Here is a 27,174-nt window from a genome sequence, read left to right on the forward strand (position 1 = left end):
TAGCGCACTTGGAGAGCTTGGCTGCAGGTCGGGCTTAGTAGCCCCTGCACTGCTGGCACGGGCTGTCCATTACTGCGCCGCGTTTGCTGAACTGAAACAACGTGGCCCGGTGGGACCGAGGTCGCAGACTCCCTCGCGGTGGGGATGCCGCCCCGTGTCATCGGACCGGGGCCGGGAATCGCCTCGCGGCCGCACTGCCCGCCCCTGCCCGCGCCCCCGACCGGTGACCTCACACGTGGCGCGGGGCGGGGACAGCGGCGCGGGGCGGGCCCGGCGACAGTGCGCGGCCCCGGCGGGAGCGAGCGCGGCCCGTCTCGGCGCCGCCATGGCCACCGTGGACCTGGAGAAGCTGCGAATGTCCGGGGCCGGCAAGGCCATCGGCGTGCTGACCAGCGGCGGAGATGCTCAAGGTGGGCGGGGGCGCGGGGCCCATCGCTGGGCGGCGGGACGGGGGGGGGGGAACGGGGAAATCTGCCTGTCCCTGGGCCCCTCCGGCGCGCCCGCCCCCTCGGCCACGACCCGGGAGCTCGCGGCCGGCCGGCCCTGCGCTCCAGCCTGCGCCCCCAGTGCCGCTCCCCCGGCCGCATGCGGGCCCCTGTCCGCGCCGGTGCCCGCCCCCTCCCCGCCAGACGCGCCCCAGCCGCCGGCGGACGTGCCGCCGGCCACGGCCTCCGTGCCCCGCCCCCGGCCGCCCGGGGGTGTGTCTGCGCGGCCGCGGTGGCGGGACGCGCGCGCGTGGCGGCGTCACACCGGCGCCCTCGCCCCTCCGGTCGGCCCCGGAGCTCCCCGCGCCCCTTTCCGGGCAGCACGTGTCAGGACCCCGTTTCCTGGAGGTCACGCTGAACGGAGGTCGCCCGGGGCTGGGCAGGTTCCTTTCCGTAGGCCCGGGAGCCCTGCTCTTCCTGGTTTAGACACAGCTACCTGGGGCCGTCGTGCATCCCCAACCACCGTCTCCCAGCCTTCAGGCTGCGCCCCTTCCCTGCCCCGTCCTCCCTCCGGGCCGGCAGGGCTGGGAGTGGCAGACGGACCCAGAACAGCCCTTCTGTTTTGAGGCCTAGGTGGGGAAGAGGGCTGGATGGGAGGTGCGCTGGTTGGGGCTTGGGGAACTGTCTTGCGCTTGGACCTGTTCTCACCCCCTTTGTACAGGGGAAGCCAGCTTCCTGGTGGCCTGCTCCCCGGGGGCTCCCGCAGCAGGGGCCTGGCAGAGCTGGGCCAGTGTCTCTCCCCGCAGCCTGGTCTCTTCGTGACTGCTGCTCTCCAGTGCCTCTGGCCTGGGGTGGCCAGCGCAGCCATGCTGCGTACCCTGAGCCCCAGGAGCGACCTCAAGTAGACCAGAAGCAGGCTGCTGCAGGGACAGGTGGGGTTGGCCTCCTTCCAGGTCAGGAAGTGCAGACACACATGTCTGCTTCCATCTCAGGCCCCCGACTCCCCATTCCCCGTTCAGAAGCAGGGAAGAGGTAGGAGGAAGAGGCCTTCACGAGCCCAGGAGGGCCGAAAGAGCTGCTGTCCGCGTGCTGCCCCTGCACAGGGGCCCTCTTGCAATTTGTGCCGTGCCCTCTGGGCCTGGCGTGGCCGGCGGGCAGCGTGCCCTGCTGCACGTCCGCAGCCCCTGGTGGCCAGAGCCCTTGTTCGTGTTGGCTGGGCAGTGGCAGCTCCCTGGAGCACCCAGGGCAAGGGGAGCGGCCTTGGCAGGTGGCCCTGGGGAGGCATCGTCCCAGATCAGACCATGGGGAAGGCCAGGTGTAGGCGAGGGTAGGCACATCCCCAGACTCCCCAGCTCCTGCAGGCACAGCTGTCTCCACCTCACGCCCCCGTGCGCACAGAGGAGACTGCAGCACCTGAAGGGCTGGAGAGGGTGAAGCAGTGCGCACTTAGGAACGGTGCAAAGCCGTGTGGGTGGCATGACCCTGCCCTCTCCTGGCGCAGACCAGGCAGAGGATGGGGGGTCAGGGCGGTGGCTGAAGGGTCAGGAAGGAAGGGGTCTGGCCATCAGGGTGCTGCCAGTGCAGACAGGTGGGCCAGGTAAGAGCAAAACCTGTGTGAGCTGTGGGTCTCCACGTGGCCAGCGTGGCCCTGGAGTCTTGCCCAGAACGGGCTGTGCTTCTTAGATGTGGCTGGAATGTGGCTGAGCCCCGCTGCCTCGCGCCTTTCTCTGCAAGTGTCTTCACTTCCCAGGACCCCTGGCAGTTCAGCTCCTCTCTCTCACGTGGAGACAGGCTAACCTTGGAGCTGCCACGGAGGGTGACTGCACAACCTTCCCAGCTCGGGGCTCAGGGCCGATGCTGGAAGGAAGATGCAGGGCCAGCTGGTATTCTGGGGGAAAGCAGAGCCTTCCTGGTGTGTGATTCCTGCAGGCCCTGGGCTGGCTCGCCCTCTTGCCTGCTCTGCCTCCACGACCTGGCTCCCGAGGGTGGGTTCTCCGTTTAGGGGGCCCCGTTGCCTTCGGAAGAAAGGCTGAGCTCACGGGGACCCGATGACACGTGCCCTCCGGTGCGGGTGCCGGGCTGTGGGGTGCATTTCCTCCCGGATGCTAAGTCTGCATTTGTTGGGATGCGCGAAAACCACCCCCTCACAGAGCGGAGGGCCGACCTGTCATGACCTGCTTGCTGACTTGACCCAAGCACTTCCCTGGGCCGTGGTTTCCCCTTCAGTGAACAAAGGGGAGGGGGCAGAGCAGCCTCTGCAGCCTCACCCTTCCTGTCGTTCCCCCCTCCCCCCCCCAACGGGAAGGCAGCAGGGGGTGGACTTGGTGCAAAAGTAACAGAAGACCATGAAGTGGTGGGACCTGCCCCCCATCCCCACCCGGGCTCCCACTCTTGAGGCTCTGCAGGCGGTGCTGAGCTCACCCCCCGCCCGCACCGCCTGTTGTCCCAGCTGGGCTCCCAGCCTACAATTAAAGTGGTTCCTCTGAGCCCAGTGTCACTGCATGGCCACCACTTTCTCACACATTTGTTTTTCTGGGAGCGGATGAGGAAAAGTCACGTGAGGAACAGCCGCGTGGACTTCAGACAGCCCTTCGGTTGCTGTCTCCGTGGCCCATTGCAGGGTCGAGGGTCGAGGGTCAGAGCTCAGGGGTCGGGGGTGCTGGGGTGGTCGGGCAGCTGGGAGGCCGCAGCTCCTCTCCTGCCTGCTCTCCTGACCCTGCCCAGGGCCTGGGGCTTGTGGCTGCCGCCTAGGGTTTATTTTGAGAAAGAAAAGCAGATTAAAGGACAATGAAAAGGCTCTTTGAAGAAGCAGCTTACCGTGAGCTGTATAGGGGAAGCCAGCCCTCGCTGTCCTGAAATTCACGCTGTCCCACAACATGGTCTGAGGAGGGTAGCATGAGCCTGGGGCCCCTCTGCTGTCTGGGGCCCCTGACAAGCCCGCTGTCGGCTGGGGAGATGGTCATGACCCCGGGGCTGGCCTGCCCTGCGGCACACACAGCTGGGGGCGACCAGACAGACCTCTGGTCGGACGGTGGGCCTGGGTCCCTGGCTACTGCCCTCCCACTCCACCAGTCCCCACCTGTGCCCTCTGTCCTCACCTCCCGGGCCAGAGGTGGGGCTTGGACCTTGAGTCTGCAGTGGTCCAGAGTGGCCTTGCCCCAAGATAGGAGAGAGTGGAAAGCCTGGGCTGGCTGGGGCCCGGGGGCGGGGTGGGGGTGCAGGGGTGGGGGCGGGGGAGGCTTTGCTGCTATCTTATCTCCCTCCCCACCCCCACCGTGGGCTGGGCGCTGGGCTCCTGGGGCGTCGGGCTGGCGCGTGCGCTGCCCTCTGGGCTCCTGCCTGAACTTCATTCTCTGCAACCCGCTTCTCCCCCTTTGGGGGTCACGACACATTTATGATTTCTCCAGCAACGGGATTCTCTTGCTGAAGTCGAGAGTGTAAGCCCCGAGTGGCCAGCTCAGGTCCCGGCTGGCCTCTGTGCTCTGTCCCCGCGACGTCTACTGGGCCTGCCCCTGGAACCCCTGGCATCGGACCTCGGCAGCAGGACCCTTGGCAGCTGGGTGGGGACAAGGAGGGGTCGGGGTCCATCCTGCCACTGCCCTCCCCCATTGGGGCTCCAGCAGGTCCCCTGCACTCCCTGTGGGACCTCAGCTTCTCATCTGCGGGGACAGTGGCACATGCACCATCTGCTCTCCCGGGAGCCCCATGCTTTGAGCCCATGCATGGAGACGCTGTCTGCTGGGCCCCTGCTCAGTGCTCGGTGCAGCCCTGGTTGTCTGTGACCTGCTCTGTCCCCCTGGGCCCTGCCCTCCCAGCCTGCAGACCTGGGAGACTTGTGTCACCAGGGTAGAGGCCCAGAGTCCTCCCGTCGGGGTCCCCAGGTGCAGCACACGCGCGGTGAGGGACCCGGAGGCCATGCGTTCCTGCGGGACACCGGAGCCGATAGGCCCTGCCTCCTCCCCCAGCTCAGGGAGACCAGAGGGCGGGGGGGGGGGGGTGAGGGGGGTGCGGTCAGCCTTCCAGGGAGAAGGCTCCGTAAGCCTGCGACAGAGCACAGGATGTGCATGTGCGCTCCCAGGCCGGGCCTGCCAGGAAGGCAGGCAAGAGGAGCAGGTGGTGGTCCTCTGGGGGAGACAAACGTAGGGCACCTCTGCGATCTGGCCCTCCAGACCCAGCGTCAGAAGATAGGACCCAGCACGGGTGGCACTGGGGCCACTGACCAGGGTACATGACCTGGCGGCGGCTCTGCCGTCTGGCTGCTTGGAGGCTCGCTCCCTGGGCAAGGCCCTCCCGTCAGAAAGCAGCAGCAGGGGACCGCTGTGCAGGCCGCTGGCACGCCGTGTCTCTCACGGGGCCGCCCTGGAGGGCTTGGTTCAGGCCTGTCTCATGAGCACCTACTGTGTGCCATGTCCCCGAGGACAGGGCGGGGACCTCAAGCAGACACCTTTGCCCTCTGTGGGCTGCAGTCTCAGAAGCAGCCGTGAAGAAGGGGGCTGAGGCTCCTCCGGGCTTGGAGCGTTCCCGCACACTGCCCCTTCTCCTGCCCCGCGAGGGCTCGTCTTTCCAGGGTGGCTGCTAGGGCCTGGGGCTGGGCGACCTGCTGGCGTCTGGTGGCTTCTGTTGGCGTGTGTGGGCTGGAGGGCAGGTGCCGGAGCCCACCCGAGCTGCGCTGCCTGAGGCTGCCACTCCCCCCTGTAGCTGCTGGCCCTGGGGGGCACCGTCTTCTGTCCCACAGCGCCCTCCCTTGAGGGTGGGGGAGCACGGGGCTCAGGCCTCGGCCAGAGGGCACTGTCCGCAGTGTGCTTCCTGAGCTGCCCCTGGTGTCGTGGCCTGGGAGTCGGCCGCAGAGGGTGAGAGGTGGGTTTGGAAGGTGCTGCCCCCGCGGGCCCCCCTTTTCTTTTTTTTTTTTTTTAAAGATTTTATTTTTATTTATTTGACAGAGATAGAGACAGCCAGCGAGAGAGGGAACACAAGCAGGGGGAGTGGGAGAGGAAGAAGCAGGCTCACAGCAGAAGAGCCTGATGTGGGGCTCGATCCCATAACGCCGAGATCACGCCCTGAGCCAAAGGCAGACTCTTGACCGCTGTGCCACCCAGGCACCCCGTGGGCCCCCCTTTTCTATCTTGGGCCAAGCACTCAGCTCCTCATTCTCGTCCCCTGTGGGGCCAGGGTGGGGGCTCTGCTGAGCAGCCGGGGCTGCACGGGGAGCAGCGTGGAGCGGATGAGGCCGTAAAGGGCCTGGAACATTTGCACACGCCTGGTCCCAGGCTCAGGCCAACGCAGGCCGGGCGTGGGTGCTCCTGGTTTAACCCTAGGGGCACCTTATTTCTGAATGCTCAGAAGCTGAAGCAGCCCTGTGCTGGTTCACCCTGTGCCTGACCGGTCCCCCGGGGTTGGACCTCGAACTCCTGGCTCGGTGCCCCCTGAGCTGCAGGGGGGTCCCGGGTCCCAACACGTGTGTGCCTCCACTGATGGGTGTTGCCCCACCCCTCGCAGGTATGAATGCGGCTGTCAGAGCTGTGACGCGCATGGGCCTTTATGTGGGAGCCAAAGTCTTCCTCATCTACGAGGTAAGGTACGGGGTGGGGTCGCAGGCCCCCCACATGGCGGCTAGGTGGGCAGTGTGCCGGGGCCCGCGAGGTGGGGAGGGAGGACGGACACCTGACCGCTGCTCATGGTTCAGACAGCAGGGATGGGGACATGGAGGCCGGTCAGGACGTGATGGGCGGGGAGGGGCTGGGCCCCGGCTCTGGCGTGCGGGTGGGGAGCCCACCCTGGGTGCTTGTGGGGCCGGCCACGGCCCTTGAGGTGCAGGACGGGGGGGAAGCTGTGGCCCTCGGAGGCCCAGGACCTCATCCCCTCCCATTGTCCTTCCAGCCCCGTCCTCCTTGGACCCCAGCCCTCCTGCACCGTGCCGCACAGGGGTGATGGTGTCCGAAGTACCCACAATAACAGTGGGGCGACGGCATTCTCGCTGTCTTGTTCTGGCTGAATGCTGCCCCCTTAGCCTTGCCCCCCACCCCATCCCCGTTTCAGATTGAGGCTGACCTCCAGCCTGTGGGTTCCCGCACCCACACGTGGACACCAGCTCACACACACTTGTGCAATGTTGCCATGTGGGTTTTTGGCTGTTGTGTTACTTTGTTTTCACTTCTGACAGTCTGTAGCGAAGCCCAGTCTGCTTCCCCAGCTCCTCTTGCCTGAGGCTGTCCCTGTCCCGTCAGCCTGGCCCCAGGTCAGGCCGGTGTGCACCCGGCCCTTGGCTGCGGGGGATGTGTGACTGGATGAACCAGTGAGCAGGTGGGCAGGCCCCCCTCCCAGCAGGCTTGCAGAGTCTCAGGAGCTGGACAGGTGGGGCCCACACCTGGTAATGGTCTAGAATCTTCTAGGGGACAGGGGAAGAGTCTCCAGGGACTGGCTAGTTCCATGGGCAGGGAGGGGTGGGTCCCGCCCGGGCTCCCTGAGCTTACATACGTGTGCCGGCTGTGTCCTTCACCTCTGGGACCGTGACCTCTGTTTCTTCTGCTAAGCGGGGATGTTAGGGCACATGAGCTATTGCAACATCGTGAGTGAAAGCACTTTTCACAGTCCTGATACCCGGAGGGTCAGGAAGCGGGCCTGCTGACGCAGAATCGGCCCGGGCGCCAGCACCGGACCTCTGCGCTCAGAGGTGACACTGGGAGCTGCCGCAGGGCTGGGCCTGCGTGAGGGGCTGGAGAGGGAGAAGGGTTGGGGGGGTGCAGGGGGACACACCATGGGTAGAAGTATGCAAAGACATTCTAGAAGTTTCCAAGGCTAGGAAAGGAGGGCTGTGCCTGTCAGACTTCTACTCCAGCTGAGCTGACCGGCCACGGCCGGGTCCCCGGGGATGATGGATGGCAGTGGGGCAGGGGCCAGGCCGGCACTGTGCTTGGGCTCTGCGCCCAGTCCTGGGCGTCCGCAGACGGAGAGCTGCCTGTTTGTAGCTGCTTGCTTTGGGCAGTGTCTGCTGTGGGTTTTCAGGTCATTTTCTTGCTTTTTCTGGTGCCTGGGTTGGGGGGAGGGACTGGCTTGTGTCCTAGTAGCAGAAAATTCCTGAGGGAGGCGGGGAGGGGAGAGGGGAGAGGATCCCGACCAGACCTAAGCGGGAGAAAGCGGCCTGGTGGTCCCTCCGGTCCCCCTGCAGCCCCGAGAACCCTCATCTAGTTCCAGTTCCTGGCAGGGTAGGCACCTGCCCTCCCACCTCCACCGCCAGGAGTGGGAGCCTTTGCCCTGCCTGCCCCAGGGCCTTGCCACCCAGGACTCTGCAGGCCCAGGTGATGGACAACAAGGGTGAACTGGCCCAAGGGGCGGAGGCAGAGCGGGGGAGCAGATATCCAGAGCCAAGCCGGGCTCCCGCCCCAGGCAGGACAGTGGCTCATTCACTGCTTCACTGGCGGGGCTGGAAGGGCTGCAAGGAGGAGGCAGCCTTGCTCCTCTGCACGGTGGTGCCATGTCTTTTCACTGTTTATAAATGCACATGCTTTGTGTCCAGACTATATGAAGAACCCCTACAGTTAAGAAAGGGGTAGGCCACATGGTGGGAGAATGGGCAAAATGCTGGAACCCGCCTCCTCCAGAGGCCATCCAGGTGGCCTACGTTTTAGGGAAATTCCAGTTAGAACCACCTGCAGGGACCGACACACCCCCGGGAGGGAGACTGGCATGGCCCAGCACTGTGGGAGGCGAGCGCCCAGAAATCCCAGCCACGTTGCCGGTTGGCAGGGAGGTGGCCATGAGCACATGGGGCACTGTCAGCGGCTCACACACTCAGTGACTGTGGAGCCCCTGCTCGGACACTGTGTGTTCTTAACAGCATTATTTGTAAGCTTCAAGCTGGAGACTGCACAAACGTCCATCAGCAGTGGACAGATCGCAAGCCGGTGGGGCCGCCTGATGACTGTGGCACAGCAGCGGCCACGCACCCCTGCATGTGGCCGCGTGGGGCCCCGCAGACCCCGGGCTGGGCCAGACACAGAGCAGACACTCTGGCGTCTTTTCCACGTCCGGTCAGCACCCTTACGAGGCAGGACAGCAGCTTCCTTGGCGGGAGCCTCCTGGGCCGAGGGCCGCTGGGCGCTGGGCGCTGGGCGCTGGGCTGGTTGTGTTTCTGTCTCAGCGACCTGGCGCGTGTGCCTCGGGGACTCATCAAGCAGGGGCCTGCGAGCTCTGCCATATGCAAGCTCTGTAGTAAATAGGGTCCCAAGCCCTGCAGAAGGTCATCTGAAAGGGCCAGTGGGGGGCCCTGGGCCTCTCCCTCTGATAGCCCGTGACCGCTGGCCAAGCCCAGCTCTGTCACCCAAGGCCCTGGGCGTGGGTGAGCCTCGGCGGTCGGGACCCTTGGGCGGGCTTCCAGCCAGATGGGGTTTGGGCAGAATGTCCAAGTGCCCTGCTCGCAGCCGACAGTGCTGTGGGTGCCTGGCTCACGCCTGTCCCCCTCTGGTTTCAGGGCTATGAGGGTCTCGTGGAAGGAGGCGAGAACATCAAGCAGGCCAATTGGCTCAGTGTCTCCAACATCATCCAGCTGGTAAGGCCCGCGGTGGGGCGGCCCTTCGTGCCTGTGAGCGTGTGTATGCACACACGCACACACGCACACACACACACACACAGAAATACACACAAACACCGTCCCACAGCGGGCGGGCTCCAGGCTGACCCGGCCATGGGCTGCTCCGGGTCATGGGGACACGATGGCTCCAGGATGTCTCTGCTACGAGGTCACTCTCAGTCTTCAGTCGTCAGGATGGGTAGGGAGGACGAGACCCTTTCGGAAAGGTGTGCCACGGCCTCCGAGTGGCCTCTCCCACCCTCCCTCCGCCTGGTTTCCCCTCGGTCATCACGCTGTGCTTTCCAGTGACTGAGGCAGCCGGCAAGCTGGTGTCTTTCTCCAGCTTGCAGGGGGCAGGGGTGGAGCACCTTGCTCGGCCGGGCTTCTTAGGAGACGGGGTCTTGGAACCTCGCCTTCCCCCAGCGCCGGGTCGTGTGGGCACTTGTCACCTGTTTATCCTGGCCACCAGCTGATGCCCTGTTTGTTCAAGTGGCCGGTCATCACTGTAAGCCCCCAATGGGTCAGCGAGAGCAGTGGGGGGTGCCCAGGCACGGCCGACCCTGTGGGTGCTGCCCCCCCCTCCTGCCCAGGGCAGGCGTTCCTGATGGACCCCACTCCCCCAGGCGCCTGTGGGATAGGGCCACTTTGCTGTCCCTGTTCTGGTCAGTCCACTGGGACATGGATGACCCTCCTTCGTGGGCTTCACTAGACCCTCCCCACCGTGTCCTGGAGTGGGGCTGTGACCTGGTCACTACCTTGTCCTCCACCCCAGGGGGTCTAGGGAGGCGTCCCTCAGGCTGCAGACCCCGATCTCACCATTTGCTCTGCTCTACCCCTGTGTCTGAGGATGGTGGTGGCCTCTCTGTTCTGAGCGAGTGGCCCTGGCGAAGGGGCTTTGGGCCATGTCCTAAGCTGGGCCGTGAGGCAGCATGGAAGGTAGGCAGGTGCAGCGGCCCAGAAAGAGCTGGCGTTTGGGGAGGAGTGGGGAGCCCGAGCATGGAGGCAGGAGGAGGAGGAGGGGACAGAGGGGCAGGAGGGGCCCGGGGAGGAGAGCTGAGCATTTTCCTGAGGGCCACCGCGAGGCCCCCTGCCGTCCCCCCTCCCCGGCCCCGGAGGCGCTGTGGGGGGCAGAGGAGGGAGGATTTGGTCCCGGCCTCCAGGGTGGTGCCGCTGCGCCAGGCCCACTAAGTCTGGGGCCCGGGGCCCGGCCTAGCAGGTCTCACGAGCAGCGTGGCGGGACACAGCACTGTGCTGTCCAGGTCTGGCCGGAGCGCAGTGGGCTTGCGGGTGTGTGCCATGGGCCGCGTTCTCAGGGAGCCCCAGACCCAAGCTGGCCGGGGCCGAGCTGCTGAAGGCATGCTTCTCTGGCGGCTCAGGGAGCCGCCTGCGCTGGCGGCTGGCCTGTGTGCGTGCGTGTGCACGTGGGTGTGTATGTGTGCACACACACATGGGTATGTGCGTGCGTGTGCGTGCGTGTACGTGTGCACGCACATGGCAGGTTCCGGAGCCTTCTCTCTGCACCACCTTGTTTGAACTTCCTGAGCCTGACACGAGGGCATTCTTCTCCTCGTTGTAAGTGCAAGGAGGACCCCAAGAGGTGGGGACACCTCCCAGGCATCCAGAGAAGCCCCTGGACTCCTTTCTCTCTCTCGGGTCTGCGAGGTCCTCCGGTCCCGGGGTCCCCCTGGTGCCCCCGCGTACGCCAAGGCTCCCGTCTCGTCCGTGCAGGGTGGCACCGTCATCGGCAGCGCGCGCTGCAAGGCCTTCACCACTCGGGAGGGACGCCTGGCAGCGGCCTACAACCTCGTACAGCGTGGCATCACCAACCTGTGCGTCATCGGCGGGGACGGCAGCCTCACGGGCGCCAACATCTTCCGTAGCGAGTGGGGCAGCCTGCTGGAGGAGCTGGTGGGGGCAGGTGGGTCGGGGGCCCAGCGGGAACAGGCAGGACGAGGTCGTGGGGACCTGAGGATGTGGGATGCGTCTGGCCGCTGGCGGGGAGGAGTGGGCCTGGCCCAGCCCAAGGTCAGGGCATCCCTGGCCGTCTCCCGGAGCGCTAGGCGGGTGTGGCTAGTAGTGAGGACGTTGGTGTTTGAGCCCAAGGCCTCTGGGGACACAGCGTCAGGGACCCCCAGGCAGCTCCGTGCTCCTGGTGGTGGACAGCAGTTCCCGGGTGACATCCTGCACCGCGTGGACACGTCCTATCTGTAATTGAATCCCGGACATGGGTTAAGGACCTTGTCACATTGAAGATGCGGAGTCCCAGTGTTGCCAGTTGGAAACTGACCTCTTGGACCTGGAGAGGAGAGGTGCACTCTCCCAGGCTCCCCGGGAGTCTCTGGGGCTCAGCCTCTGCGGGTGAGCCGCCCCACCCCTGCTGTAGGACCTGGGGACTGAGCCTGGGACCTGCCGGGGCCCCACACCTGGGGACTGGGGGCCAAGGGAGCATGGCCGGCCGACGGGGCCTCAGGGCTGCTTCCTCTCCCAGGCAAGATCTCGGAGAGCACGGCACAGACGTACTCGCATCTGAGCATCGCGGGGCTGGTGGGCTCCATCGACAATGACTTCTGCGGCACTGACATGACCATCGGCACGGACTCGGCCCTGCACCGCATCATGGAGGTCATTGACGCCATCACCACCACTGCCCAGAGGTGAGCAAGGCTGTGAGCACCCCCCGACCAGGCAAGCGGCTCCCAGGGCTGAGGCCGCTGCTGCGCGGGGTCGGCAGGGACCCTAGCTTTGTATGCGGTCTTTGTTAGGCTGCCCGCCGGCCCCGGGGTAGGGGTGCACCCCTCAGGAGTCGCTCAGACTCCTGGCCAGGGACTGCCAGACCCAGGCAAGGTGAGTGGCCCTCAGCCGTGGGAGCAGATCCGTGGAAACCGGCCCAAAGGCTGGGGGTGAACCCGGGGCGGGGGGTGGCCTTTCGTGCAGAGACCCGGCCGCCCTGGGAGTGGGATGGGCTGTCTGTCCCTCGGCTGCTCCTGAGTCTGTTGGGTCGCCAGGGCATTTCCATGGCAGGGCTGGGGCCGTGGGCAGCGTGGCCCTGCTCCCGTGCCCCGAGGCTGCTTGTGCTAGGCCGGCCCGGGCCGTGCAGACAGCTCCCCGGGGTGCAGCACTGACGCCTTCCTCCCCGTTCCGTGTCCACAGCCACCAGAGGACCTTTGTGCTGGAGGTGATGGGACGGCACTGCGGGTAAGGGGGGCTGCCCTGGTCAGTGGAGGAGGGGCTGTTGGGGCGTAGCCGTGGGTTGTGGCCCCTCCACGGAGCCTGGAACGTAGCAGATGCTGACCTCATGCTGTAGAATTGAGAGTTCGGGGTGTGGCGAGGCCTGGTTTTGGGGCTGGATGTGGCTCAGAGCCGTACCTCCCATGAGCCAGGTTTGGATCGTGGTGCAGGGCTGCACCCCACCGCCCACTGTAGCCCCTGACCCTCCTGCTTTTCCAGGTACCTGGCGCTGGTGTCCGCCCTGGCCTCAGGGGCCGACTGGCTGTTCATTCCTGAGGCGCCCCCCGAGGATGGCTGGGAGAACTTCATGTGCGAGCGGCTGGGGGAGGTGAGTGCAGACGGCCTTCTTGCGGGGGTCCCTGGCGCGAGCCGCTTGGACGCACGGGGCCGGTGTCCCCCAGGGCGCATCCTTGGGCAGAGGAGGCAGAGGGGGCCGATGCTTGGGACGGTGCCCTGGGCTTAGCTCCTCGTGGTCAGTGCTGACGTGGGGAGTGGGCAGTGGGTCATGGTCATGCTGGCTTCCCGGGGGCCGAGGCCACTGAGCCTGAGCCAACGGAGGTGTCCCTTGAAGATGGGTGGATGGGACACGGGGCAGTGGCCCCAGAAGATGAGGCCCCCAGCGGGCCGTGGAGGCAGGAGAGGATGGAGAGGCAGCTGGGGGCTGAGGCCTTGTCTGGGGGATGAGCGGAGTGCCTGGAATGCAACTCTGGGCCCCTCAGGGTGGAGTCGGGGTGTTGATGCAGACCAGGCAGACACTGTGCTGGGGACCCCCAAGATGCCCCAGCCAGCACAGGTTGGCCCCCCGGCCAGGCCGGGGCTCAGCGGTGGACAAGAGGGCCCTGAGGTCGGGAGGGGGCCTTCAGATCAAGAGGCTGTGGTCTGGATTTAAGGTGGGGGTCCCTGAGATTGAGCCCCAAAGTTTACACTCAGGCTGGGGCTGCGCCCCCAGGGTAAGCACTGAGGCTGTCCAGAGGCTTGGCGCTTTCTTCAGTTCCGAAGCCCTGGGGCGTCAGTGCCCAGGCCCTCAGGCCTCTCGGGGACAGGTGGGTGGGCTTGGGGCTGGCGCTCAGTGTCCCTGTCCCCATGGGGTGGTGGCAGCATCAGTCCATCCGCTGCCCATGCGCCTGCCCGCCCCTTGCACTGCATCTGTGCCCAGGCCAGCGAGGCCAAGGGCAGGGCCACGTGGAGCCCAGCGGGCAGGGCTGCCCAGAGGCCATGTTCTGTCCTTGGGTGGAGTTCTTTCCTTCAGCGGGGGCCCCGTGGCCTTGACCATGTGGAGCGGGGCTTGGTAGCGTGGTCCCTGGCTGACCTTGGCCTTGGCTCACTTGCTGCGAACCTGGGGCTGGGCCTTTCTGGAAGTGGCCTGCACTCAGGGTCTTTCCTGCTCTGTGTGAGACCCTTGGACGCTCCCTCAGCTTCCCTGAGCCTCAGATTCCTCACCTGTGAGGTGCAGAGGTTACCCACTCTCCGCACCCCCCCCCCCCGGCTCTTCTCCATCTGCAGCCCTGTCTCAGATCATCTGCAGCAGTGTCCCCTCCCCCAGGCAGCCCTCCACTTCCACCTTGCCCTCCCACTGCACTGGGGCTCACAGGAGCTGCTCTGGCCCTCTTTCTCTCTGAGGCTCTTTGGATGCTGCGGGGCAAACACGGCTTGTGGGCCAGAGTGAATAGTTTGAATATTTTTGAATAAATAAATGACTGGAAAGGGCTTTCCCCAGAGAGCTTTGGGTTTGCGATGATTAGTCCTATCCAGGGCTGGTGCAGGTGGTCCCTTCGGCGCCACCTTCGACCCTCCATGGCCTGGGGAGGAGAGGGGGTCTCACTCCAGGGGTGTGGGGCATCCAGGAAGCCCTGGCTGGGGGCCAGCACTGTGAGGTCACCCCATTCTAAGGATAAGGAAACTGAGGCTCGGAGGTGACCTCAGGGTCCCAGGTTAGTCGCTGGCAGGGTGGGCTCGGATAGCTACATCGAGGGCCCCTCTGCCCCTCCGTCCCTGCCGGCAGCCCGAGTCCTGGGGAGGCCGCAGCGCCACGTGGCCTCCTGCCGTGACTGCTTTCACGGGAGCACCTGCACCAAATCCCCGCCGCACCATCTGCCGGTGCCCGCTCCCCTGCCGCACCCCACTCGCCAGCCCTCCTCCAGCCCCTCCCCACCCCCAGGAGGGGCAGCAGGGGCCCCTCCTCTCAGTCCACCCCTCACCCCTGCTCGTGTGGACGGTGGGCCCCTTGGCGTGGACCCCGGGACGTGTGTGGATTGCAGCATCGGGGGCGGGCGACCGCAGGCTGGCGGCTGAGCCCTGCGGTCTCTGACCTAGACTCGGAGCAGGGGGTCCCGACTTAACATCATCATCATCGCCGAGGGCGCCATTGACCGCAACGGGAAGCCCATCTCCTCCCGCTACGTGAAGGATGTGAGTTTTGGGGAGGGGGTTGGGTCACATGGGATGGGTGGGGCCTCGGTGGGGGCGGACACCCCTTTATCTCCAGTCCGCAAGTGCTCTTGCTGGGGCCCATGGACAGCAGGCTCCTGGAGCCTGCTTCCTCGTTCCCGATGATAGCCAGATGTGGGGTGGGCATGCCGGGGGACTCCCCGAGTGGGCTGGGCCCCCTCGTCTGTTGGGAGCCACCTACCCCCCCGGGTTCTAGTCTTTGTTCAGAATATGTTCCCTGCAGGGCAGGCCCACCCCCCATCCCCAAGGCCGAGTCCAGGCCCCACCAACATCATTGTGACAGGGCCCCGCCCCTGCTGTCCCCTTGGTGACAGTGACCCCCACCCAGTGCCGGACTCACAGCCGAATAACTGACTCTGTGGGGAGTCCTTCTTCCTGTGACCTCCACCCACTTGCTGTGCTCCACCCCAGGGCCCTGGGCCCCTGGCCTCCTGATAGGGCACAGCCCCGGGAGCCTCTGTGCCCTTTCTTAGGCTGTCCAGCCTGTGTGTCCCTAGTCAGGAGCCAGCCCGTCCACTGAGTCTGCACCGAGGGCCCAGAGTCATAGGCCTGGCGAAGCCTGACCCGATGGGTTAAACCATGACAAGCGGCGGCAGCCAGGACCCCAGGCTGCAGGGATGCCCACACTCACTCACACGGCCATGCACGTCCACACTCACTCACACGGCTGCACACGTCCACACTCACTGTGGGCCTGAATCCTGAGCTGGCTCTGCAGGGACCCCGGGGGAGCTGACACCCCAGCATCCCTGAGGATGGGGAGGGGCGAGGACCAGGGTGGGGGGCCCGTGGGGTGGGCACTGAACCCACGGGCCCCCTGACTCTCTCCCGACGAGCAGCTGGTTGTCCAGAGGCTGGGTTTCGACACGCGTGTGACTGTGCTGGGCCACGTGCAGAGGGGAGGGACCCCTTCGGCGTTCGACCGCATCCTGGTAGGTGGGGCCTGGCCCTGGCCCTGGGTGTGGCCCTGGGCTTGGGGGTGAGTGTGGTGGGCATTTCCTCGCCGCTGTCGCTCTCACAGAGGAGACCGACGCGTGGCCCATTTCTCTGCGTGGTGGGAAACGCGGGGCGGGGGTCCTGTGTCTTGATGGCATCCATCCCCGCTGCCTCAGCAACCTCGGCTCCCAGCCCCCTGGCAATGGCTTTCAGCAGGTCTCTAGGAAAGGGGGGGCTGCACAGAGGGCAAGGTGCACGGCTCAGCCCTTCTAGGGTCTGACGTCGGTTGGTTTTGAGTCCGGTTCCACAGCTCTTAGGGCCTGGGGGAGGCGCTGGGGCTGCAGAGGCCTGGAGTGTGGCCTCAGCGCCATCACCGTCCTCATCACTGCTGGGTCCCACCTGGTCCTCTGCCAAGTGGGAATCCTGTGCCACCAGTGGAGACAGGGTCTGGGGGTCCGGAAAGGCCCCACGGGGGGTAAAGTGCCCACCCAGGAGGGCTGGTCGCGCTGGGCCTGGGGCCTGCGGCGAGCTGCACCTGCCTTCCCCAGGAGGCCCCCAGGTGGTGTCCCCCCCCAGTCCCACACGGAGCAGCAGGGACACTGGTCCACCCGGCTGGGTGCTTTCTGCCCCCTCATCTGCAGGTGAGGCTGCAGGGGTGCGCTCAGGAGAGCCTCCTGAGGGCCAAGCACTGGCCTTCCACCGAGCCTGGGAGCAGAGGTGTGCGGGGACGGCTCTCAGTCTCCCCTCCCTGCAGGACAGCAGGCTGGGCTGCCAGTCTGTAGAAGCTGGTGGACGGCGCGAGACGCCTGGGTCGGAGACCGAGGATGGGCAGGGAGGCAGCATTCTGTGCTGGTCCCGAGCCCCGTGCCCACAGGGCCACTCCTGCACACGGCGGGCGGCACTGCAGGCGCGGAGCCTGAGCTCAGGGACCCCGGATCTCCCCAACGAGCTGTCTGTGCCGTGCTCCTGAGAGCACGGGAGCTTGCTTCCCCGGGTGTTCCTGACGCGGACCCGAGCAGTCGGTGCCTCCCCTCGCAAGGCGCAGACAGCCTCGGAGCCCAGGAGCACTGTCCGCGGGTGCAGCTGAGGCAGGGTGGCGCCCGCCTTGCTCGCTGGGCAGGCCACTGTGACCGCGGGCCTTGTTTTCTCGTGCACCATCTGTTCCCGTTGGCTGTGCCGGGGTCCGCCTGTGTGATCTGTCCCCAAGGAGGGCCGTTCCTGCGTGTTCTGGCTAGCCTGGCCCCTCAGCCCGTCTCCATAACACGGAGGCCCAAGCGAGAAGCCTTGTTATACCGGAAAGAGCCCTGGAAACAGGCTCCGGCTTCCACCTGCTGCTGTCAGGCTGTGACTGTGGGGGGGACGAGCCTGCCTCCCAGGGCTGTCCGAGCCCCCGGCAGTGCTCTTGTGAGTGGTGGTCATATGATGTCCTTTCTGGTGCCACCTGTTCTAGAAGCTTTGACCAGTGTGTGTGTGTTGGGGGCGGGGCCTTTGAAAGCTGAGGGTGAAGGGACGTTGGGTGCATGGCGTGGGGGCCGGCTCAGTGTGGCCCCAGAGCCGAGAAGGGTCATGCGCTCGTGGCTCAGGGAGGGGCTACACCTGCTTGAGACCGCCGGCCCGCCCCTCTCCCCGCTCAGAGCAGCAAGATGGGCATGGAGGCGGTCATGGCGCTGCTGGAGGCCACACCGGACACGCAGGCCTGCGTGGTCAGCCTCTCGGGGAACCAGTCCGTGCGGCTGCCCCTCATGGAGTGTGTGCAGGTGGTAAGTTCTGCCCTGCCCCAGGGGGCCAGGTGGGGCTCCCAAGAGAGGCAGCCCTGCTCTGCGCTGCTGGGTCCCGTTCCCCACAGGCCCACCTGTCCCTCCAGGGCCTCTCGGGGCCCCACCCAGTGGGCCTGCTGCACAGGTCCCTCCCACCCTGTCTCCCTGGGTCCTGCTGCTCCTGTTACCTGCGGCCACCTCCTGTCGTGGCCTCGGGGTATTGGAGGCTATGGGTCAGGCGGCCGCTGTGAGTGTGCACCAGGCCTCCTGCAGTCTGGGTTTCTTGTTTCGTTTAGACAAAGGAGGTGCAGAAGGCCATGGATGAGAAGAGGTTCGACGAGGCCATCCAGCTCCGCGGCAGGTGAGGGCCTCGCGGGGCCTGGAGCCGGAGCGGAGGTGTGTTCGGCGGGCCCACGGCAGACTCCCGCGTGGCTCGCACACGGCTGTGCCTGGAGATGTGGAGCTGCACGTCTTCTGAGACCCTTCCTGCTGAGTGTGTGGCCAAGCAGCATGGAGTGGAACAGCAGGAATGGGGGCTCAGCGGTCCCTGCGACTGGGAAGCTGGCGGGCTGTGGGCAGGAGCTGCCGTGCAGGGCGGAGCGGAGAGGCCGGCCCGGTGGGGTCGTCAGAAGGAAGCAGTGGGAGCAGGCCTGGCCTGGCGGCGCCGGCGCTGGGGGACTGGACCTGCAGCTCTGACTTCCCTAGCCCTGCCTCCTGCGCCCTCCGGGCCACCGACCCGGCACGGGCTGGGTGTGGGGCACTCGCTTTTGCTGAGGGGGCGAGTGGGCCCCGCGTTCTGCAGGGCTGTTCTGCCGCCCGGCGACGGTGCCCAGCCAGCGATTGTAGCCACAGAGTGGGGTGGCGGGCGGCGCCTGTGCCCAGCTTCTCCGTGGCTGAGCGGCAGGCCATGGGCTGTGCTGAGCGTGTGGCCGTGGGCTGTGGGCTGCATGATGCATGACCGGCTTCCTTTGCAGGAGCTTTGAGAACAACTGGAACATTTACAAGCTGCTTGCACACCAGAAGGTCTCCAAAGAGAAGGTGAGGTGGTGTGAGCCGTGGGACCCTCGGTCACTCACCGTCACCGCCTCGAGCCCGCCCCCGCTGCCGGGGGCTGCCCACCCGCGGGGTCAGGGTGCGCCCAGGAAGCAGGGAGCCCGGAGCTGGCCCAGGGAGCCCGGGGACCCTCCGTCTGTCGGGTCTGAGCTGTGAGCTGAGAGGCATGGCTGTCGCTTGACCAGCCCGCCCAAACAGCCGGCATCTGGGCCCGGGGGGGACCTTGGCCGCTTGCTGAGCCAACAGCTGAAGGAAATCGAGTCAGGCCCACAGGTTTAAGTCAGGACAGAGCAGATCGAGCTCTTATGAAATGTTCTAAAATAGCTGAAAGCCTCGTGAAAGGGGCTTTTTTCAAAATAAGGATGATAGCAGGACTTGTTTCTGAAACCCTGGGGCCAAGGGAAGGGTCCCACTGAGACCGTCCCGGACAGTGGGGTCCTGGCCGCCATTGGTCCCAGGAGCTAGTCAGGGATGGGCCGCACCCCCAGTCCGGCAGAGTGCTCTCCCCTCCTGGAACCGCTGCGGTGTGACCGCGTCTGGGGCGGCAGGGCTGTGTTCCCAGACCCGCTAGAGCCACGCTGCCTGGCAGAGCTGCTGGCCGGCCACATGTCACGGAGCACTCGGGACGCAGCTGCCCAGCACATGCTGGGCTCTGGGGACACGGTCTGGAAAGCGGGTCTGAGAGCCCATGGGGAGTTTCTCATGCTGATCCGAGGTTGAGGTGATATTTTGGTTTGTCACGTTAAACCAAACCTACTACTAAAACTACTGTCACCCGCTTCCTTGCACTTTATTAACGTGGCTCCTAGAGAGCTTCCGCGACATCCGTGGCCCCTTCGCTGTGCATCTGTGCTGCTCACCAGGCACTTGGGGCTCCGGCTGCCCTGAGCCCGGAGTGCGGGGTGATTGCTGGACGCTTCCAGACAGGCGCTGACTCTGGCTGCACCCGCACCGCCAAGCCGCGCTTGGCTGAGGGCCACCAAAGTCCTGCTGACGCCTTTGGCCAAGGCCCTGGCAGGTCATGAGCCGAGCTTGCTCCATGGCTCCTCTGGGTCTTGGCCACACACTCGTGGAAGTTGTAGGGCTGACATATGTCGTTCCTAGGGGAGTCCACTCGCGGGACAGTGCGGGCAGCCTCGAGACCCTGGGCCCGGTTCCGGAAGCTGCGCGCTCACTGACTCCCGTATGGGTCCGCTGGTTGCTCCCTGGCCCCGTGCTCACCTTCCTGTCCCCTTTGTCTTCTCTGAAGACCAACTTCTCCCTGGCCATCCTGAACGTGGGGGCCCCGGCGGCTGGCATGAACGCGGCGGTGCGCTCGGCGGTGCGGTCCGGCATCTCCCAGGGCCACACAGTGTATGTCGTGCATGATGGCTTCGAAGGCCTGGCCAAGGGTCAGGTAGGTGCGGCCATGCCGGCAGCGGGGACGTGGCCCGGCGCCTGCCGTGGTGGCGCGTGTGTGTCGTGGTGTGACCCACCCCCAGCTTGCTCACAGCGAACAAGGACCAGGGGCTCACGGTATGAGGTCCCAGGCGATGGCCCAGGTCAGGTCCACAAAGAAGGCAGATAATAGGCCCTCAGGAGAGGGGCCAGCCCCCGTGGCACCTACAGTGCACTGGTCAGCGCCCGGCACAGCCTCTGTCCCCTCTCGGATGTACTCGCACTGAGCACAGGGCTGTCACCTGAGGAAGAATGGGTGAGTGCCCCTGGCCTGTCCCCCTGAGGCTGCACCCTCCTCCCGCCCCCACAGGTACAAGAAGTTAGTTGGCATGACGTGGCTGGCTGGCTTGGCCGCGGCGGCTCCATGCTGGGGACCAAGAGGTGAGCTGCTGGCCGAGCGCCCTGGCTTGCTGGCCACCGTGGGCAGCTGGGGTGGGAAACCCAGAGAGCAGGCTCAGGAGGGGTGGGAGCTACAAGGGGACACCCACCCCGCGGCCCTGGACTGGGTCCCCGCTTCTGGCTGGTGGCCTGCCCAGAGCGGGCAGCAGACCTCCTGCCTGCCCCTTTGTGGCTGGGAGCTCGCTGAGGTCACCTGTGCAGAGGAAAGCTGCCCGGGTGGCCCCATGCCAGCGGAGAGCATCGTCTCGGGCAGGAAGTGGGCTTCCGGGCGGGCAGGAGGAGAGCACCCCACCCCACCCCTCGCCGGTGCTCAGGCCTCCCCGTCCCACTGCTGGCCCCACATGTCCGCTGGCACTGAGCCTCTGCCACCACCTCTGAAGGGAATCACACCCCGTCCAGGGCCCGCTGTCCCCGCGTCGGCTGCCGTGTGGACGCAGGTCCTTGCGGCCTGGCGTTCTGCCTGCGTTCATCCGGTCTGTGCCCACTGCAGGACGCTGCCCAAGAGCTACATGGAGAAAATCGTGGGAAACATCCGTACCCACAATATCCACGCCCTGCTGGTCATCGGTGGCTTTGAGGTGAGGGCCCTGCAGGGGACCAGGGCGGGGCGAGGACTCCGGAGTGTCTGCTCTGCTGGAAACCCCGTGTGCAGGGAAGTCCACGGGCCAGCCGGACGCATGGGGGCCACGGGGTTCAGTGTAGCTTCACAGAGTTTAATGATGCCGGCAACTGGGTGCTGGTGGGGGGGGCGCAGGGGGATGGAGGGGAGAGGCAGGTGAGGCGCCACGCCTCCTGGTGGGGGTGGGCAGCCTGGGGCGGCGAGTCCCATGGCCGCCTTGTGTGTTCCCTCGCTGCTCTGGCCTGTCCCCTTCCTGTGAGGTGGGGTCCCTGGTGCAGCTTGCGGCGGCGTTCTGAGCATCTCCGTCCACCCCTGGGGTGACACTGGTGCTCGGTCAGCCCCCGTAAATGACACCTCGTTCTTGCCCTTTCCCGGAGCGGGGGGCAGCCCCCTGCCACCTGCCCCAGTGGATGGGGTCACAGCAGGGTGGGCATCCTTCCTGTCCTTGGAGTCCGGCCTCCCTGGCTGACAGCGGCACAGCTAGCTGGGCGGGGTCCACCTGGTCACGGCCCGGGGGCGGGAGCAGGTGGGTCCCGGCACCCCACCCCAGGCACATGGCGGGTCAGCAGGGGAGGAGGGCCGAGGGCGCCTGGCCTGGGAGCCCGCTCCACCTGGTCCTGCCTCCTCCGGGTCCCAGCCCAGTGTGGCGGGCAGCCCTGAGCCCCTGCCCGCCCGTGTACCCCCAGGCCTATGAGGGGGTGCTGCAGCTGGTGGAGGCGCGCGGGCGCTACGAGGAGCTGTGCATTGTCATGTGCGTCATCCCCGCCACCATCAGCAACAACGTCCCGGGCACCGACTATAGCCTGGGTTCCGACACCGCCGTCAACGCCGCCATGGAGGTAGGACGCCAGGCCCCGCTGCCGCACTTGGGTAGGACATGGGCGGGCCTGGGGCGGCCCCGGGAGCAAGGGGCGCAGTGGCGAGCTCCCCGAGGGGCTGCCGCGGGGGGTGAGGCCTTGTGGGTAGCAGGCAGGGCTGTGGCTCTGGGGTCACCGTGGCGTGAGGACCTGGGCTGTCTGGGCCGGAACCGACGCAGCGGGGCTAATGCCCATGTGGACGGCAGGCCACGGTTCTGCCCAGCGAACAGCCACACGTGGACACGGGAGAGCCCAGGCCCCCGGCTGGGACATGGAAGGGTGGGTGCCCGTGTGGGGCTCATTGGGGGCCTCCCCATGGCTCTCCCACCCCGCCTGTGACCCCACGTGAGCCCACTGCCCCCAAGGGGTCAGCACCTCTGTGAGTGGGGGCCTCAGGAGCTGAACCTAGCAGCCTCTGCGTGATGCTAGAGAAAGGAGAAAATACGAGTAGGACAAATGAGACTTCGGGAGACCCCCCCCAATCTGCTGACCCGGAGACCCCATGATCGTACAGCCCCACCCCTCCCATCTCACTGGCTGTGGGCCGCCCGAGGCTCCTCTGAAACTGCCCCTGACCCTCCTGGGCACCAGCACGGCCCTGTTTTCTTTGTCTCGACGGGAAGAACGATGCTGTGTGTAGTTTACAGCTCGAATTCCTGGTGAAGTTGAACTTTTTTCTTTATTGCCAATTTGAGAGTTTTATGGAAAATCACCTTTTCCTGTTTTTGCCCGTTTTTCTCCCGGTGAGTTTGTTGTCTGCGAGTGCTGTTCACATATGTAGGGCATTGATCCTTCGGCAAACAGTGGAGCAGTTTCCTCCACTTGCCGGTTGTCTCTTACTTGGGGTTTAACCTTATGGCTCAGACCCCAGTAACCTGCTGGTCTCATTTCTCTTTTCTCAAGTCTTTAATGCTATAATTTCTTTTCAAACTCTGAACCTTTTGGGTTAGAACTATCCTGTGTCACATCATTGTTGGCATCTGCAGAATGTGGACTTCATGTCACCCGGTCCCCTGTTCCCGCGACCCTGCGGCAGCCAGAGTGTCGCTTGCCCGGTGACAGATGAGAAAATGAAGGCCCAGTGTTTCCCTGGCCTGACCTCAGAGCCTCTTAGCCCCATCCCTGGCCTGCACCCACCAGGTGCTGGAGACACCCTGCTGTCCCGCGGGCACACAGTGGCCCCGGGGGAAGACCCTGAGTCAGAGGGCTCTGTGCGGAGCACACAGGGAGGACCGTGACCCCCTGGGCACGGCGGGGCACGGGGCTGTCCTGGCCTCTGCCCCTCCACTGTCTGCTCCGGGGAGAGTCCTGGGTCCCCGGGCTGCAGTGGCCCCCTGTGGCCCAGGGAAGGCCCTGACCGCCCCCGTCCCGCAGAGCTGTGACCGCATCAAGCAGTCGGCCTCGGGGACTAAGCGCCGTGTGTTCATCGTGGAGACCATGGGGGGCTACTGCGGCTACCTGGCCACGGTGACCGGCATCGCGGTGGGCGCCGACGCCGCCTACGTCTTTGAGGACCCTTTCAATATCCAAGACTTAAAAGTGAGCTGAGCCCCCAGCCCGTCTCCCACTGCAGACCCCCCCAGCGGGGCACACACAGGAGCCGGCCTGGGGCCCACGCGGTCCCCCCACTCCGTGTCTGTGTTGTGGCCACCATGGCCTCCTGCCCCGTCAATGGGGCCCTGCCACGAGCTGCAGCCTGCAGGCTTCCCCGCGGCCCCCGGGTCACATGGGCTCCAGGGTGGGTCAGTCTGGGGGTTTCCTGCCCACACAGCCGGATGACTGCGGCTCACACTGCATGTCCCCCGCGCCCTCAGGCCAACGTGGAGCACATGACGGAGAAGATGAAGACGGAGATCCAGAGGGGCCTTGTGCTCCGGTGAGGCCGCCAGGCGAGCCTGGGCCAGCGGGAGGGGCTCTGCCTGAGCCACGCTGGGGCTTCAGGACCGGGCTGTGGGGCAGCTGGGCGGAGCCAGGCCTGACGGGCCTCGCCAGGGGCGGATGGGGCTGGGCTTTCACCAGGGGCGCCATGCCCTCATCCAGGACCGGTCTGTGGCCTGGCCCGGCGGGGGCTCTGTGTCCAGGACGAGAGCCCAGCCGGCTGCCACTTAACCCAGGCCTGGTCCCTCCTTGCAGAAACGAGAAGTGCCACGAACACTACACCACGGAGTTCCTGTATAACCTGTACTCCTCCGAGGGGAAGGGCGTGTTTGACTGTCGCACCAACGTCCTGGGCCACCTGCAGCAGGTCCGGGGTGGGCAGCGTGGGTTCTGGCCTCTGCCTCCATCTCTAGCTGGGCTGAGGGGTCCGGGAGGAGGTGGCAGGATGAGGGCCCCTTCCTGTGCACGGCCTCATGGGGCACGCGGTCGTGGGGCACCGCCGCCCCATGCTCATCACTCCTCAGTGCAGGTGAGGAGGGCGAGACTCCCGTCCTGCTGAGTCCTCAGCACTAGGAAGGGACAGGCCCGGTCCCCTCCCTTCTTGGCCTCCTGGTGGGCCTGCAGGGAGCCCGAGCTGTGTGGTTTCCCAGCCGGAGGGCTCCGCTCTGGGGGAGTACGTGCTCACCGGTGCTGGGCCGCGCCTGCCGGATGCGGGGGCCCACGGAGGCCAGCCTCTGGAGACGGTTCTCAGGCCGGATTGGGGTGGAGGAGGAGGGGACAGACTGGAAATACGGGGTGGGAAGGGATGGGCTGTCAGATGCTGCCCGGGAGGGCTCAGCTGAGGTCGCAGTGGGGCCAGGCTGCTGGGCTCCTGGCAGCACGCACCTGCCACCTCACCTGTGGCGTTTCCAGGGCGGGGCTCCGACCCCCTTTGACCGGAACTATGGGACCAAGCTCGGGGTGAAGGCCATGCTCTGGATGTCGGAGAAGCTGCGGGCGGTCTACCGCAATGGTGCGTGGCGGGGCGGGGTGGTGGCCCTGGGCCTGACCTCGCCCTCTGCCAGGCCCCGGGGTTCAGGGCTGCCAACGAGAGCCTGTGTCCACAGGGCGTGTGTTTGCCAACGCCCCCGATTCGGCCTGCGTCATCGGCCTGCAGAAGAAGGCGGTGGCCTTCAGCCCCGTCACCGAGCTCAAGAAGGACACGGACTTTGAGTGAGTGCCCCTGAAGAGAGGGGTGGACTGCCCTGAGCTCACAAGGCTGCCCCGTCCCCACGCCCAGGGCCATCCCCGTGCCTCCCTCACCCAGCTGGCCTGTGCCGAGCCTGTCCTGGGGGCAGGCGCGGGAGGGACGGGCCCGCTGCCACCGCCACCGCCACCGCCAGGCTGCACTCCAGGGCGGGGTCCCCAGGGGGCTGCCCCTGAGCCCTGCCCCCGCCCCGCCGCAGGCACCGCATGCCCCGGGAGCAGTGGTGGCTGAACCTGCGGCTCATGCTGAAGATGCTGGCGCATTACCGCATCAGCATGGCCGACTACGTGTCCGGGGAGCTGGAGCACGTCACCCGCCGCAGCCTCAGCATCGACAAGGGCTTCTGAAGCCGCGGCCGCACCCGCCTCTCCCGGCCCCTCTCCTCCCTCCCTGGAGCCTGCGGGCGGGCGGGGGGCTGGGCGGGGGCTGCACGGGGGCTGCGGCCCCCTCGGTCTGGCTGCACCCCCGCTGCCTCCTGGGCTCTCCTCCAACACGGAGCCCCCTGGACACCCACCTCCTGGCCCCGGGGGCGTGGGGGCACCCGTGTGGTGGTGCCCTGCACGCTCCTGTGTGCGCTGGCCACCGTGCAGTGCCGAGCTTGCCACCTTTTCTAGAAATAAAATCACGCTGACTGTGGAGTGCGGCCAGTCTCTGGACACAGGCCCTGTGGAGCCTCCCAGGAGGCTGGGCGGTCGCTGGGAGCCCCCGACCTGCACACACGGGCCTGGCCTCCCCCAGTCTCAGGAGGGTCTCTGAGCCTGGTTCCAGGCTCTGAGTCTAACACTGCCTGGACTGGGGTCTCAGAAACAGCAAAGATCCTGGGGCAAGTGGCTGCTCTCGGCGAGCACTGCAGGGAGACCCTGGTGGGGGGAGGGCGATGGGGGAGGCCGTCAGAAACACCACCCCTGGGAGCCGAGGGCCAGTCCGCCACCAGTTGTGGGGGTGACACAGAGCCTTGCTTGGCAGTGTGGTGGTGACACCAGGGTCCCCAGGAGGACGAGCTGAACCTCAACCCAGCTGCCCTCTCCGAGGGACCCTGTCCGTCCTGCGCTCGCTGCACAGTCCACTTCTGTTCCCACCGTGGTTACCTGGGCACTCGGTCCCAGGCTGCTCCTGGCCTGCGCTCCTGCCCTCAGCACCTGCGGACGCTCAGGGGGAGGGTCTGGGACCCATGAGGTTTTGTGGAGCCCCTGGCCTTGGACGCTCACAGGCCACATCGGGGGCTCCTGGCAGGGGTCTCCTGGTTGGGCCTAGGGACCAGGCTGGGGCCCTCTGTCCCTCCAGCTGTCTTCACGTCTCCAAGAGCTTGCCAGGGTGCCTCGGTCACTCCAGGGGAGCAGCAGGCATGGTGGGGGCCCAGGCCAGGGGACCACACCCTCCTCACTGCGTGCGCCCCAGAGCCTGAGGGCCCCTCTGGTCTACTCTGCCTGCCATGAGTGTGGGCGCTCCTGGGGCAGGGCGAGGAGGGGACAGTTCCCCAAGGAGAGGGTCCCAAGTGTCTGAACCTTGAGACCAGGGACCAGTTCTGAGTCCCAGAAAGCTGAGTGGCGGCCCGAGATAGCTGGAAGCGGCCTCTGCGTTTCCCACCGTGTGTGTGCGTGGGCCTCTGAGCATGACCCCGGAAGGCTCTGGACAAATGCTGGAGGCATCTGTGTCCGACAGTACGGACGCTGTGTGGAGTCTGCTCGGGAGGACACACAGCCAAAGGCTTGATGTGTCTGCCTGTGAGCCCGGTGCGCACAACGTGGATGGAAGGGAGCCCACGGCAGGTCCCTGCTGTGCGGAGATGGGGGCGGGCATGCAGCGGGCCATGCCCGGGACGGGGCTGCTGGCAGGTGGCAGGGGCTCCGGGGTAGGCTGGAGTTCCCAAGGACTCTGTCCCCACAAGGAGACTGTGCTGGTTTCCTGAGAGCCACCGCAAACAGCATGTTCCAACACCCCCATCTGTGACCTCACAGCTCAGGAGTGTGCGCACAGCCGGGTCCTTGGCTCACCAACGGCCGTGACTGAGGCGTCCACCAGTCATGGGCTCCCCTGGACCTCAGGCCCTTCTGAGCTGCCTGGTGGCAGAATTCCGGGGGGCAGCAGTGGGCGTCTGCTGCTTCTAGTCTCTGAGCTCAGGGAAAGAAGGCCCAAGCCCTCTTCAGCCCTAATTGGTTGGTACCTGTAAAGGAGGGCTGAGGGGGCTCCCTGATTAGGCCAGGCCCACCCAGACCAATCTCCCCTCTGATTAACTCAGGGAGCTGGTTAGAGACCTTAAGTACCTCTCTGAAGCTCCTTCACCTTGGCCATATATGCAGGGTATCCATCATATTCACGGAGCCC

General features: G+C 66.0%; 1 protein-coding gene across 1 annotated transcript; it reads left to right on the plus strand.

Moving 5' to 3' along the window:
* The first annotated feature begins 266 nt into the window (after positions 1 to 266).
* On the plus strand, positions 267 to 25,485 carry PFKL (phosphofructokinase, liver type). Its single transcript, XM_026494551.4, has 22 exons — positions 267 to 410; positions 5,922 to 5,995; positions 8,893 to 8,970; positions 10,720 to 10,909; positions 11,480 to 11,645; positions 12,142 to 12,186; positions 12,439 to 12,547; positions 14,533 to 14,628; positions 15,507 to 15,599; positions 17,238 to 17,363; positions 17,657 to 17,721; positions 18,335 to 18,398; positions 19,663 to 19,809; positions 20,161 to 20,231; positions 20,740 to 20,827; positions 21,555 to 21,707; positions 23,100 to 23,264; positions 23,540 to 23,601; positions 23,859 to 23,970; positions 24,516 to 24,615; positions 24,710 to 24,815; positions 25,049 to 25,485. Exons 1-22 carry the CDS (start codon positions 326 to 328, stop codon positions 25,194 to 25,196), a joined length of 2,343 nt encoding a protein of 780 aa, XP_026350336.1. The 5' UTR covers positions 267 to 325; the 3' UTR covers positions 25,197 to 25,485.
* Positions 25,486 to 27,174: the final 1,689 nt, after the last annotated feature.

The sequence above is a fragment of the Ursus arctos genome, unplaced genomic scaffold (genome assembly GCF_023065955.2).
Source record: "Ursus arctos isolate Adak ecotype North America unplaced genomic scaffold, UrsArc2.0 scaffold_4, whole genome shotgun sequence".
NCBI lineage: Eukaryota > Metazoa > Chordata > Mammalia > Carnivora > Ursidae > Ursus > Ursus arctos.